The 16,278-nt window shown below is 41.8% G+C and overlaps 1 protein-coding gene across 1 annotated transcript; it reads left to right on the top strand.

Moving 5' to 3' along the window:
* Positions 1–573: 573 nt before the first annotated feature.
* Positions 574–5,114, top strand: LOC306917588 (tripartite motif-containing protein 16-like; the record flags this gene model as incomplete). The annotated part of the gene is made up of 3 exons (XM_079495884.1): positions 574–787; positions 3,523–4,386; positions 4,552–5,114. 3 exons carry the CDS (start codon positions 574–576, stop codon positions 5,112–5,114), a joined length of 1,641 nt encoding a protein of 546 aa, XP_079352010.1.
* Positions 5,115–16,278: the final 11,164 nt, after the last annotated feature.

Below are 16,278 nucleotides of genomic sequence, written 5' to 3'. Positions count from 1 at the left end.
TGCCTTCGGCCTGGTGGAGATAATCAGTAAGAAAAATCTCCTTCTCACACACACACACGCACACACACACACACACACACACACACACACACACACACACACACACACACACACACACACACACACACACACACACACACAATCTTAGACACCAAACATGCAGACATACTGGTAGAGCCAGTCGGTAGCGCACAGTGCTACTGGTCTAAATTAAGACAGAGATAAATCTATCGACTCTAAATCTAATCTTTTCTCTGAACGTATTTTTATAATAATCTACCTGAACACAAGCTCAATATAAAGTTGAACCATTTATTTGTATCTCATGTTTGTGCTGTACACAAGGAAATGAAGTGGAACCTGTAACCTCAGCAGAGGGCCTGCAGCAGATTCCTGCCAAGCCCTTTGTTATTAGCCCCATCAACCAGCACCAACACACACACACACACACACACACACACACACACACACACACACACACACACACAACCGGGATGAACCTCCCATGTCATGTGATTTCTGAGAAAATGCAACCTAACTAAACTCGTCAGTCAGTCAGTCAGTCGTACTAAAATGGCGCAGCAGGGATTGGATCATGAACAGTTCTGCTGTTCTATCTGTCTGGATCTACTGAATGATCCAGTGACTGTTCCCTGTGGACACAGCTACTGCAGGACGTGTATCGAGGGATACTGGAACCAGGACGATCAGAGAGGGAGGTTCAGCTGTCCTCAATGCAGACAAACCTTCAAACCGGCTGAGGTGGTGGAGAGCCTGAAGAAGACAGGTGAGACCTTTAAGTTCTCTTGTAAAAACAACCTGTCTGTCAGATATACATTTACTGAACCGATAAAGACATGAAACAGCGGTGGAAAGTAACTGAGTACATTTACTGAAGTAAATCTACAGCTTGCCTCGAGCACTGCATGGGTCACATGACCAGTGCTGTTTTCTGCTCCCTCATTGGCTGTCTCTCTCTCTCTCTCTCTCTCTCTCTCTCTCTCTCTCTCTCTTTCTCTCTCTCAACTCCAATAGCGTTGGACAATCAGGACTGTATAATAAAGTGTCAAGTCCATATATGGAGTCCCAAGGCCAGCCATGTCAACTATATGGAGTAGAAAACAGGAGATATGACATGTGATTTATCACTGTGTCCCAGAAGGTCTGGACTTTACCCAGAACTGAACAATAAACACACCACGTATACGGCTGTCACCATTACTAATTTAACTAAACAATAACCACACCACGTGTACGGCTGTCCCACGTGTACGGCTGTCACCATTACTAATTTAACTAAACAATAAACACACCACGTGTACGGCTGTCACCATTACTAATTTAACTAAACAATAAACACACCATGTGTACGGCTGTCACCATTACTAATTTAAGTTGACGGTTAATTGAGTACCACAGACGAAAAACAGTCTAAGTCCAAATTTCATTCTGACCCCTCCACGAAAAGGCCTCGTTGTCCTGATCCCTTATCTATCATTTATACATTATGGATACATAGTGTGGACTGTTTTTCGTCTGTGGCATTCAATTGTTGTTGTTTTTTTATTGAACTTTGAACATTACAATTTGTATTTTACTTTTAGACTTCGTAATCACAAATTGCACAGAAATATGACAAATAACTTAAATATACAAAGAAATCTCTGACACATTTAATCATGATTCATATTTGTATATTTTTCTTTCCAAAAAAAATGTACAAAATAGCGTGTTGTGAGCTTGTAGATCTGCTATTTATTTCTGCTATTTTTGAAAAGTTGCACGATTATGCAAAAATAATTGTGATTATATCTGAAATGATTGCGATTAGGAGATGATGGAATAGTTGTGACAGGCCACTCCCACGCAACTACGACAGTCTCAGGAATTCAATGGTAATGTATGTTTAGTAATTAGGGATTCACCATTAATCGTAGATCTGCTATTTTTCAATAGCTAAATTATAACATAATGTTTAAAACACCAAAAGGGGTTCCCCCCCAAAATGGGTTAATCGTTTTTCACCGGCAAAAATAATTAAAAAATAATTATACATTTAATTTGTGTTCTCATCTCCTTCAGTTGTGAAAACAGACACTTAGACTAGAGTATATGCTATTTATTGATTGATTGAATACAAGACACTAAACTTTGTCTTGTGCTAGGCTTGTTTCCATTGTGGTCCTCTGTATAATATCAGAATCGGTCACAATCGGTATCGGCAGATATGACCCTGCAAATAATCGGAGATCGGTCATAATTACATAATCGTTTACCCCTAATAGTAACTAAAGTTATATCAAATTAAATAGTATTAATTAATAGTATAGTAAATGTCTCTGAGATGTAGTGCAGTAGAAGTAAAAGTATTTGAAATTGGAATTACTCAAGTAAAGTACAAATACCTCACAATGTTAGTTAAATACAGTACTTAAGTACATTTACAGTACTTTAGTCAATGTACTTAGTTAATTTCCAGCTCTGCATGTCTCCACTAGGCATGCCACGGTATGATATTTTACAGTACGGTACGGTGCCGGTATTGAAAACCTATACCTCGGTATTTCACGGTATTTATATTTTTAAAAAAAAGATTGCCCCCCCCCACCTATGTCTAGTGACTACCCCCACCTCCTTATAAGCCCTTTTTTGTTCCCCAACCTGTAGGCCTACATATCTTTTCTTTTCTTTTTTTTTTTTACCTTTTATGATAATTTGAATTTTGTTATTTGTCATGTGACTTGTCATGATTATGAATTGATTACCCAGGACCAAATGGAAACAAGACTGCAAGGACTTTTTTCAGTGATCCCTTTGGACATGTGTTTGACTGTACCCTATACTGATTACATTTCTGCCAATAAAGTATTCAATCAATGAATCAATAGCTATTCCCCACTGTATTTCACTGTACTATGGCTCCGCCTAATGGCCGTTTTGTACCCTGCACGCTGGAGCAATCTGCTCCAGGTAGTGCAATCTGCGCATGCTCACAACTGCGTGCCTCTGTGTTGACAGTTCACACTTTTAGTTTAGTACATGTGAAAATATGGAATATACAATTGGATCTGGGTGTCTTTCAGCAACTCAGAGGTAGGAAGCAACTTTTCAATCTACTGCAGCTGTGTGGTGAAAATAAATGTTTTGCCTTAGTCTGGGAGTGGAGTTGCACTGCATGCGCGCAGCATGCGCCGCCCACCAACGCTGTATTAAAATACCGTAAGCTCGGAAATCTCACGGTATCAACACTGTGGCTGTTCCTGTCGCGGTATTACCGAAATTCGGTAAACCGCGGCATGCCTAGTCTCCACTGTATCCTCACTGAGGATTTGGTCAATGATTGACCATTTTTTATAGTATAGTGTTTATTACTTTTGACACAGTTGCTCTGTGCTTTATGATGGCTACACAGTAATAATTTACTTTTTTTGTATTAATTTGAGGGTACAGGCACATAGAAAAATGAAATATATATATTCTTTATCATATTGATAAATAAATGCTGTATCAATCTATCAACAGGACTCCAAGCTGCTCCTCCTGATCACTGCTACGCTGGACCTGGAGATGTGGCCTGTGATGTCTGCCCTGGGAGGAGACTGAAAGCTGTGAAGACTTGTCTTCAGTGTCTGGTCTCTTACTGTGACACTCACCTTCAGCCTCACTATCAGTCTCCTGCCTTTAAGAGACACCAGCTGGTCCAAGCCTCCGGAGAGCTTCAGGAGAACATCTGCTCTCGTCACAACGAGGTGAGGAAGCTTTTCTGTCGCACCGATCAGCAGTGTATCTGCTCTCTGTGCTCCGTGGACGAACACAAAGGTCACGATATGACCTCGGCCGCAGCAGAACGGGCTGAGAGACAGAAAGAGGTCGATAGGAGTCAGCAGAACATCCAGCAGAGAATCCAGGAGAGAGAGAAAGACGTGAAGGGGCTTCACCAGGAGGTGGAGTCCATCAAGCACCATGCCGACAGAGCAGTGGAGGACAGCGACAACATCTTTACTGAGCTCATCTCTTCCATGGAGAGAAGACGATCTGAGGTGAGTCAGCTGATCCGAGACCAGCAGGAACGTCAAGTGAGTCGTGCTGAAGAACTGAGGAGGCGTGCGGAGCAGGAGGTCACTGAACTGAGGAGGAGACATGCTGAGCTGGAGCAGCTCTCACTCACAGAGGATCACATCCGTTTTCTACAGCGTTACACCTCCTCCCTCTCAACCACCAGTGAATCTACACACCCAGCCAGCAGCCATGTCCGTCCTCTGACACACTTTGAAGATGTGACTGTGGCCGTGTCCAAGATGAGGGACAGACTAGAGGACATTCTCACAGAGGAAGGGACAAACGTCTCAGAGACAGTGAACAGAGTGGATGTTTCACTCAGGGACAGTTTATTGCACGACGCAGACCACGCAGTTGCGCAGAGCCCCGAGGCTTTGGACCCCCGCCGCCCGCCCGCCGTCCGCCCGCGGCGCACCCTCCGCCCCCCCGGCTCAGCTTTGCTGGGAGCCCCCAGATTGGTAAATCCGCCACTGGTTTCACTGTCAACACCAGCAGAACCCAAGACCAGAGCTGAGTTCTTACAGTATTCACGTCCGATCAGACTGGATCCAAACACAGCTCATCAACGCCTGTCTCTGTCTGAAGGAGACAGAAAAGTAACAGAGATGAACACACATCAATCACATCCTCGTCACCCAGAGAGATTCACTAGATACCATCAGGTTCTGAGTAGAGAGGCTCTGAGTGGACGCTGGTACTCTGAGATAAAGAGGAGTGGAGGCTGTGCTATAGCAGTCTCACATAAAGATATCAGCAGAACATGGTGGGGTGATGAATGTGTATTTGGATACAATGATAAATCATGGTCTTTAGAGTGTAGAGAACAAGGTTATACTTTCAGACACAGACGCATTGCTACTCCCATCCCAGGCTGTGTGTCCTCCAGAGTAGGAGTGTACCTGGACCACAGTGCAGGTACTCTGTCCTTCTACGGTGTGTCTGACGACACCATGACTGTCCTTCACACAGTCCACACCACGTTCACACACAACCTCCATGTTGGATTTGTGCTTGAATCTGGATCCACTGCTGAGTTGTTGTATGAGCTCAACTAGATCACACTGTTGTTTTGTCTCTCGTGTCATCAGATCAGAATCGTTGCTTCATTATTGTATAGTTTTTCTCTCAGCCTGCTCTGTGAGCTTTTAGATCAGCTATTTTTTCCTATGCGTCGTATGATGAAGTATATAGGGGCTTAAAGGGGTTAATAATCTAATTAACCCATTAAGACCTGAGACCAGATTCTACAAAATGTCTTCTAAATCCTAACAGTTTTCTGATGAAAAAAAAGAGAAACAATATTATTCAAAGATTTGCGACACATTTTCATGATTTAATAAAAAAATAGCAGATCTACAAGCTCATAGGGCGGCACCGAGTGCCACGCTATGAGCTTGTAGATCTGCTATTTTCAGTATGCAACCAAGCATAACTTATATCTTTTAGTTCCACTAGTCTCTACCTAACATTTTAGTCTAGTTTTTATCTGTTGAGAAGATTGACAACATATTTAGTTTAGTCGACGAACATTTTTCGTCATAGTTTTAGTCGACAAAATCAACACTAGTGTATAATAGACAGTGTGTGTATATATTAGATCTGGAGAAGGCGAGGAGTTGTGCTTGTAGATCTGCTATTTTCAGAGTTACAGACCCATCAGGGTCTGTAACTGTAATGAGATACAGGGTATTTCATTGAATTGCGATAAATACATTAAAACTTCATTATGTAGGCAGTAATTTATTGGACTGCTGTTTCTGTTAACGTCCGTATTGTGAGCAGAGCTTGTAGATCGGCTACTTCTGGTAATTCTTTACCAAAAGTACCCGATCTACAAGCTCACAACACGGACGTCGCGTTGCTTATAGATCGGCTATTTTTGCCGTACCCCCCCCCCCCCCCCCCCCCCCCAGGATTAGCAGGTGCACTGTTTTCATATTGCTGGATAATGGATATAATATTAATTTATTGATAATAATCATAGGCCTATGTTATTTTAAAAGAATAACTTTTATCATAGACATATAGGCCTAAATGCCTGCAAACATATTTTCATTAACCTATTCTTTCTTTATTCATCAATTAATTTAAAAATAATTTAACAAACTGTCCTTAATTGTCAGGGAGGTGACAGCCTGCAGTCACTAATTTGATACTGTCTGTTCCTAGCGAAGATTCAGCAGCAGCGTTTTGACTGGTTTCTTGTAGTCAGTTGATTCTTCATATCCAAATGAGTGAAACGGCCGGGATGATTTGTTTATTTTTCATACAGTTCTTTATGAGGCGATCTGAAAAAACCCTATGGGGATTACAATGCAAATAAAAAGTACATGAACCCGCGGACCTATAGCGCCCTCTACCGATATTGATGTCAGAGTCGGTGCTCCCCATACAGGAAGTATTGTCCGAATTCATCACTATTTAAGTCCACTGAGTCTGGATCCCCGTATGGGGAGTAGGGAACAACCCTAGCAATTTGAACGCAGCCCTAGGCCTAAGCAGTCAGATTCATGGCAGCCATTACTGCTGCTCACCAACGTGGCATTTTGGTTTGTTTCACTCACAGTATTTGTGTTGCTCCCTTAGTGCTAAAAGCTCCTGTTGTAATGTTTAATGTGTGATTCTACTGTGTACATTGAGAAATGTTTATTTTCGTTTTTATATACTAATCCTCTCCAGTATGCCTTGAAATGTATCTTGTAGCCTAGTATGTAGCATTGTAGCATGTCAATACAGTACAGTGCTGTTAACCTGTTTTCAGGACAGAAGCATGTTGATGTGACATTTAAAAAAATAATTCATTCTAATCAATAAGCAATATTATTGGTAAAAGCCAAACAGTGTATTGATGCTGAGAAAAGTAAACATGGGAATATGAATATGAATGGAAATAAGATGTATTGTGATTTTGATGAAAGAAAGAAAAGATGGGTTTATTGATATTTTGTGAAAATGTGAATATTGATGAAGTAACTGAAACTCTTTAAAACAAAGAAATAAAAGAAAATGGTGATTTAACCTGTTTAATTGTTAATCACATTGATGTCATATATCAATGTGATCGTTCATATAATATAATGATATGTGGTTATGGCTCACGGGCACCTGTAGCAGCCTACATTTAACGACAGTTCAGTAAAGCACTACAGATTAGATGATGAGAAGTACCCGGTCTGTCTGTATGATGTCTGTACCTGCTAAGAGTTATTATTAAAGTCATTGGAACATAAAGTCGTTGACCGCCTCATTGATACATCACAAGATGTATTCAGGATAATGGTTAATTAAACCATCCTGGTAACATGTTTCTATATACATATTTGGACTGCATCAGGCACTATTTCAACAATGCAGCCATGGTGACAAATGGTGTACTGCCTTCATCTAATTTAAATATAAAAACTTTGAAATTAAACAAACATATGTTTAGGCCTACTTCAGCATCAATTAAATGAATTGATGCTAAATTAATTCAATTGCCATATATATATATATATATATATATATATATATAGACATTTCAAAAAGTATTTTTTTAAGACCTTTTAAGCGTTGTACGAAGCCAACTCGAGTCGTGACAACTCATGACAGCAAACACAATATTTTGGACAAAACAAATAATTACAAAGAAGAAAAACAACAAGTGTTTTTTTTCTACTTTCTAATTCTTTGTTTGGCCCAAAACATTATGTTTATTGTCATGATTTGTCACGACAAGAGTTGGCTTTGTCCGCAGCGTAAACGTCTTTAAATAAATACTTTCTGCAAAGTCTATGAAGAAAATGAACAGGGATTTATTTTCCGGGTCTCTCGAGGGGGCGGGACTGCGACGCTCTATTTCAGCGCCTTATAAGGAAAGTTGCGTGGCACATCTATGTTGAATATCTATGTTCACAGTGAAAGGGGAGATGTTGTGGAAGAACCACACGCCCACTCGCTACGCAGGGTCCGTTTGAGAAACTCAGCCATTGACTTTAAGGGACTGTATAATCACAGAAAAGTCAGCACACACACACACACACACACACACACACACACACACACACACACACACACACACACACACACACACACACACACACACACACACACACACACACACACACACACACACACACACACACACACACACACACACACACACACACACACACAGAGAAGCACAATATCAGTAACCAGAACCAAGGACGGGTGTTTTTGAAGAATCTGTCATGGTTAATATAATAAAGGGGGGGCGTGTCTGATAACATGAATATAATTATCTAAATACTAAACCAAGTAGCTTAAAAACTGTGTGGGGTTCACACAACGCCAGAGTATACTTTAAAAAATGAACCCATACATGTTCGAAAGTGAAATATCCCTGTACATGTATTGTTATAGTTACTGTGGGCCTACTCTACTGTAGCCTCGGAAACCCTGACGTTTTTATTTCCAGGGAGAAAAAAAAAAGTCTGGGGCCGAGTCCACTTCAATACGGCATACAGTAGCGCAAACGTCGATCTCTCTCTGCTGATTTCTGATCGGCTGCACCTTTGTTAAATTGACGCACACACGTACACACACACACACACACACACACACACACACACACACACACACACACACACACACACACTCCTCTCTCTCTCTGTCGCTCTAATTAATTAGTCTCATGTCATGCAGCTGTGTCTAGATTCTTCCGGCGGATCCTGTGCCATAGAAAGCATAGGTGGACCCCAGGCTAACTCTACTGTGCTCCATACTGTATTGTAGTGTACTGTGTGGGGGTCCCCGGAACATCCAGACCTCCAGGAACGCGTCAAGGGGGCCGGCCTGGTTCTGGCCAGCCGCCCCGCGTCCGAAACGGTCGCGAAATGACGGAGTTACCGTGTGGGGGTCCGTGTGGGGGTCCCCGGAACATCCAGAGCCCCAGGAACGGCCCAGGGCTCATACTGTATATTCTGTGCCACTTTACTGTGCTGTACTGTACTGGCTGATTTAGGTGTTGCAGCTTTCCGTGCTCGGACAGACACAGACATACAGTACATATGGACACACATAGCTCCGTAATGGACTGACGTATGGGATCGACAAAAGATGCTCTTAAAAAACATACTAATACATACGTTATTTTTTGTTTCTGGGTCAGGCCTATTATGCTATTGTCATTGTGGGCATCCTACTCTAAAGGTCTACTTTCTGGAGGCAGGGTTTCAGGGGAGTGCACACAGGAGAAGCCAGTCTCAAGGCTCCAGCTGATGTTCATAATCTTGTTAAGCCTTGCAATTACCTCGTCAGGCTGTACCAAAGGCACACAAAAGAGAGAGGGGTGTAGTTGGAGGGTTTTGTTAGTTTGGTTTTTGAGTCTAAAGTCTGTAGGTATGTAGTTGTGGTTGAAAGGTGTTTGTACAGTCTGTGAGTTAGTGGGGGATGCCACGGTACCCTGCATTGTGGAGGTGATGGTAGAGTCGGGTGGCTATATGTACCAGCTGGGGTGTTTGTGTTTTGTATCTGCCAGCATGAGGACAGCCTCTGTCATGAGAAAATGGTTGTTAATACTTTCAGCGCCATTGCCGACGATTAAAGTCAATTGAAGCTTAATTTTGATACTGGCGCTTAACGCCATTGCCGACGGCCTCCGGCAATTGAGCTTTTATAGCGCGTTCGATTGCTCGAGCCAAAATGCTACTCACGTTAGCCGGTTAGCTAGCTGTGTTGTTAGCACAGGACTGGATCGCCCATCTTAGATCGTCGTCGCCATAAGCATCCATTCTATCCATTTCTTTCAATCGCCTGTAACTCCTATTCCTTGTCCCAGGTGGCATTTTGGGTCAAAACAGCGTTTCTTTGACGGCACAGAGCTGACAATCTAGAGCTCTCCGGAGCTCCGGCCTGGAATCACATTGTAAACAAGGCCCATCCAGCTGTGTGAAAACTCCTAACTTAGGACTACCGGTTGTGGACCGGAAATGGTGGCTTTTCAAAATAAGAGCTCAAATTAAAAAAATGCTGGCGTGAATTAGATCCTAATTTTTCAATAAATAATAGCGGTCTAAGTGTTAATGGTGTTGGTTTATCATTGAATGACACAACTCTGCAACCATCTCTGCCTGGCTTGTAATTCTACACCTAGCTGTGCACCTCAATGCTGCTTTCCATCCTGTTTCCGCCACCATCACAAAACCTTATAGCCTACTGTAGGAGCACAGCAAGACCCTTAAGACATCATAAAGCCTAAAGACACCTATCTTGAGGGGATGTTGATTAAAACAAATAAAAATACATGAGCTTTACACACTGAAGTACAGAGTGTAAAATGACACCAGGGAAAGACGGAATGTAAAATCAAGTGAAATAAACATTGCATTTGATTTCAAGTCGCAAATAAGCATTTCTACTTCAATTCGGCATACAGTAGTGTTAACGTTGCTGTCTCTATCCTCAAAGATAACAAAACATTTGAAGTTTTTGGTCTGAGAGGCTGAATCTCAAATGGTGGTCCGTGTCTCAAATGCCAAATAAATAAAACCAAATGGACCCTCCTATGGTACCATCATACAGCATGATCTAGAACAAAATCTAATCCAAAGATAACAAAATAGTCTACGTTTTCGGTCAGGCCAAATCTCATCCAATGGTGGTCTGTATGTGGCTCAAAATCCAAATAAATCCATAACAAAATATTCTAAATTCTAAATATTCTAACAAGTCATATTCCTATTTATACCATCATCACAAGGAAATTGAATGCTTCAACCATATACCATATATTTAGTCCATATGTGCTAAACACACTAAACCTGAATTTGATCCGTTTTGTATTCGAGGCATGCACAAGAAACAGATTATCATTCAATAATTTATTTTCTCAATGTACAAAATATAACCCCCATGCAACCGCCATCTCCTAGCCACAAGGTTGTTTGGATCAACCACAATATCTTTAGATTCAAAGAAATGAATTAGTTGAGATTCCAATGACCGTTGTTCCTCAGGTGGCGCGTCCTCACCGTCATTTCTGTCCTCCTCCATCCTTGTATATTGCTCCACATTGCTCCAATCTTTGCTCCAGTTCTTCCACTAAATCTACAGGTGAAAATAGCCGATCTACAAGCTCAATGAGCGTGTCGCACTGCGATACGTTGTGAGCTTGTAGATCGACTATTTTCAGCATGCAACCAAGTGTAAAATGACTTGTCTTTTACTTATACTGGATCTAACATTCCTTCCTAACATTTTACTGTAGTTTTTATCTGTTGACGAAATTGTCAAAATATTTAGTCTTAGTTTTAGTCATCATAGCTTAGTCTTCATTTAGTCTCCATGTAATTTTCGTCAGTGAAAAAAGGTAGTCGATGAACATTTTTCGTCTTGGTTTTAGTCGACGAAAACAACACTGGTTCCAAACTATCATTCAGCTGGAACTCTCTCAAGGACGCCTGGGGGTCCCCGGACCCCACTTTGGTTGAGGTTGAGGCCCTCTTTTGGTGTTTTAAGTAGGCCTGTCAGTCGATTAAAATATTTAATCGCGATTAATCGCATGATTGCCCATAGTTAATCGCCGATTAATCGCAAATTAATCGCATATTTTTTATCCATCCTAAATATATATTTTTTCTAAGTTCTCTAATTGTGTAGACTTCTTGTAAATTAACTTTAAGTAATGCATTTGTTTAACAATTATTCAACTCTTGAGAGTTAAAGATCTATAAGGGTTCATTTGGTTACCAACCCTCCATCATTTAGCTGTGGGCCACCTGGAATCCCCTCAGGGACCACTGGTGGTCTTTTCAAGTTTGAAATACTCAACATGGGAGAATGCTTGCTTTATTGCAAATGCCATGGAAGAGGGAAACAAAATCATAAACTCAACACACACTCACACACACACGAGAGCCCCTGCCCTTCTCTCTCCTGCAAGTCAACATTAGCTTTAGCACTCATTAGCATGGTCTGTGTAGCATGATTAGCATCAAGCTTCCACAACTAACTAACTATGTTTGTCAACCAAAACTGCCAGAGTTTTGCTTTTGCCCAATGCCCACTTCAAAGAGCTTCTGATCTAACACATTGTGAAGCAAATTAATTAATAACGAGCCGAACGGAGGCATTCAGCCTCTGCTCACAGCTCAACTGTCCAGTGCGCAGCCCTATAGTACTGACGGTCCGGACTGAGTGTGGGAATGGTAGAGAGAGAGTGGGGGGGGATGAGAGAAAGGCGGGGCTATTGGAATCTGCCTGCCTGCATTCAGATGCATGCGTCTCTCAACCTGTCAAACTTCACCGTGCGTTAATCGCGCGTTAATTAAATTAACGCCGTTAAAAGGACGTTGAGTTAACGCACGATTAACGCGTTAACTTTGACAGCCTTAGTTTTAAGCATTGTTATACTTTAGCTATTGAAAAATAGCAGATCTACAAGCTCATAGCACGGCACCGAGTGCCTCGCCACAAGCTTATAGATCTGCTATTTTTGAAAAATCATGAAAATGTGGCACAAATCTTTGAATATATATTATTTCAGAGCAACCCTCGAACAACATATTTTCAAATGGGGGCCGGTTGGCGCCAATTAAATATAATTTTTGGGATCCTTGACATGAAATATTGAGCATCACTAGTGCGTTTCCATAAAGGCTTTTTTTTGCGCATTAAGGTTCTTTCGCAAAATCTCCTGGATGGAAACACCTCAAAATGCGCATAAGTCTGCATTTTTCGCAAAAACACTTTTTCGCTTGAAGGTGGCGGATTTGGGGCTGATCATGAAGTTAGATCTGTGATATTTCTCCTAAACAGCTCGGAACGAATTGGAGAGGAGACTAGTAGTCAACAACAGAAGCGACATCAACACGGCCAAAATGGAAATGTAGGCTACTGTCAAATCGCAGGGCAGGGGTCCCGATCGTCCCTGTACTTCGAAAACGAAACTATAGGCCTACCAGCCCCTTAAATTCAGGCCTAAATGGGTTAAAACAAAAGTAAAAACAATAATTGTGCAGGATTTTTAACCTCAAATGCGTCACATTGTGAGCTTGTATACTAGTAACTAAATGTTGCAAATAATTGAAGTGGAGTAAAAGTAGAATAGGCTTATTAGCCTCTGGGATGTAGTGGAGTAGAACTAAAGGTATTTGAAAATAAAAATTAAAGTACAAATCACTCAAAATTGTACTTACAGTACCCAAGGTACAGTGAAAAGAAATACTCATATTATTTACATAAGTAAAAGTAAAAATACGGCTGATAAACTCAAATGCGACACATTGTGAGCTTGTATATCGGCTATATTAAATAAAAAGTAGAATATTAGTGGAGTAGAACTAAACGTATTTGGAAATATAAAGTCAAGTACAAAATAAAATTTGTACTTACAGTACCAAAGGTACAGTGGAAAGAATACTCACAAATCTCTGAGATGTAGTGGAGTAGAACAAAAATTATTGGAAAGACTAAAGTAAACTGTAAGCTGGTCATTTGTCGCAAACCGAGCAAAAACCCTGGTGTCCACAGAAGTTGCTGTAGTCCATGCAGAAGTTCCAGCATTTCAACAATTTTTAGGTCAATGAAGGCCCTGTTGACTGACCCAGGGTACAAGTAAGTAATGGCCCTTCCTGGTTATGCATCTCGAGCGCAGCGGGTCATCTCCAACAGGCATGTCTCCAGGCACTCACGCAGGTCTCTGATGTAGGCTCTCTCTGTTTGTAACAGTTCACCCATGATGAACGTCACCTTCCTGACTGACTTCTTCTCCTCGTTGACCTTGTGGTTGTGCTCAGGCTGACGACCAAAAGACGACCGTTGCTACCCCCTCTGACTCGGCAGAAACCGTCCCTTGTGAAGCACACGCCTGATCTCGTCACTGTAGGCAGATAATATTCCTCGATTCCTCTGGCTGCTGCTGGAAGTTCTCAGCGTCCAACAACTCGAAGGAATCCAGCTTCAGCGCGGCAAACTTGAAGTACTCAAACTCCCGCAGGTACAACTGAAAGAATTGATCCCTGTTGAAGAACTCCTCAACGTCTCCAGAGGAGAGCTGCTTCCGTGTGTTGCACTCCATCATCATCACCATCATCAGCAACTGACTTGGACTTGGACCCTGTCACCTTGCCTGCTCGCTTAATCAGTCTGTCTAGTCTGGCTGTGTCCCTCTGTCTGGCATTCCCTCCCCAACACACCACAGCATAGAAAAGAACACTGGAGACCACTGACTGATGTGTCCTCAGAAAATCCTACTCTGGCCCTTCTTATACAGACAGTTTGTGTTGACTGACCAGTCCAGCTTATGGTCAAGCTCCACACCCAGGAACTTCTATGACTTGACCGCCTCGACCTCCACCCCCCCCGATGGAAACAGGCTGAGGGGTGGGGCGGGCTCTCCGGAAGTCAATCACGATCTCCTTTGTTTTGGAGACGTTGAGCTGGAGCCTGTTCAGATGACTCCAGTCCACAAAGTCCTCAATCACTTTCCTGTACTCCCCCTCCTCCCCCCCCTTGATGCACCCGACGATGGCGGTGTCGTCTGAAAATTGCTGCAGGTGGCATATCTCTGTGCAGTGTCTAAACTCTGCCATGTACAGGGTGAAGAGAAGGGGGGCCAGCACAGTCCCCTGGGGGACTCCTGTGCTGCAGGTCACGGTGTCAGATGTACAGTCCCTCAACCTGACGTATTGTGGTCTGTCAGTGAGATAGTCCATGATCCAGGATACAAGGTCTGGGTCAACGTGCATACTGGTCAGTTTGTCTTTCAGAAGGGGGGGGGGGGGGGGGGGGGGGGGGGCTGTATTGTATTAAAGACGCTTGAGTAGTCAAAGAAAAGTATCCTCACAGCGCCACTTTCCTTGTCCAGGTATGTGGAGGCCCGATGGACAAGGTAGAGCAGTGGTAACCAACCTTTTCAAGCCCAAGAGCCCATTTTATTCCCAATTGTATCTACCACTAAAATTTGTGATTTCTGACAGGCTCAATGCATGTGCACATCCAGAGACTATAGTTTAAGAATACATACTGATAGTTATATAATGAATGCCTAAATATTAAGACAAATGTATTAGAAATATACATATTATTATTATTATCTTGTTTGTTGAGTTTGTTTTAATAAAACAAAAAGGACATGAAATGAATTGCTTATATAGCACAATATTTAGTTTCTCAGTTCGATGAATATTCACATTTACAGATGTTCAAATTACAAATACATACATGACCATATATTTGAACAGTTATGGTGACTGATACAATACTCTCAGGGTCAGCTCACCTTTAATGAGACTGCTGTGACTGCACATTATCTCCAAGCGTTTTGAAATCTGGTTCATAGTTAGTGATTGCCAGTCTGAGGCTGTCATTAAGATGTGAGTCAGTAATACGAGTTCTAAACTAGGATTTTATTATTTTCATTTGTAAAAAGGCCATTTCACACGTAAGTGGAGCCAATGTAGGCATGCAGCTTGAGTGCACAAGACACAATCAGGGGATACAAGTGAACAAAAAAGTCCTGGTTTACAATTTACAATTTAGGCATTTAGCAGACGCTCTTAATCCAGAGCGATTTACATTAAGCAATAACAAAAAGCATGGTACATCACATATATAAAAAGTAGTTATCATGTATCATGCGTAAACTAAGAATGTAACAGTGGAGTGTCTATTCTAGCTCTGCCCTCCAGTGGATAGTCAGTTACTAGTTTCATTTCATCCGAAGTTAATGCAAACACATCCTGAATGAACGCCAAGCAACGCTGGGCTCCGTCTGTTGTCATTAATAGGATTTTATGAAGAGGAATCTTGTACTCATGCTTGAATGCATTGTACATATCCTCACCCCGGGTCCTTTTTTTCAACAGAATACGGGCGAGAAAGTCCTCTTTGGTGGTAAAATCAGGGAAAAACATTCGGACAAACACAATTAGTGTCTTTGAATACGTTTGTATCAATGCTTTAAATTCCTCCTTGTTTTTATGGTTCGAAAACAAGCAGTCCGCCTAGCCGCAATTTGCAACTCTAGATTTTTTTATAATGGGATGAATCTAGAGTTGCAATACCCTCCATTGACTCCCCACTCATCATTTTGCGTTTGCGATCTGCTCGTCTTAAACGACGTTAAACTCACCAACATTGCAGCTGTAGTCCAAGCTTGAATTATTCTCTTTCAATCTGCAAAGCTTGTTTTTCATAAAAATCCCCCGTAGACATGTTATGAGCTACTTTATGTCAAGAAGAAGAAATGTTGGAGTT

Source organism: Electrona antarctica (assembly GCF_951216825.1).
Source record: "Electrona antarctica genome assembly, chromosome: 24".
NCBI lineage: Eukaryota > Metazoa > Chordata > Actinopteri > Myctophiformes > Myctophidae > Electrona > Electrona antarctica.
The sequence above is the reverse complement of the archived record's forward strand: the minus strand, read 5'-3'. Positions and strand labels throughout refer to the sequence as shown.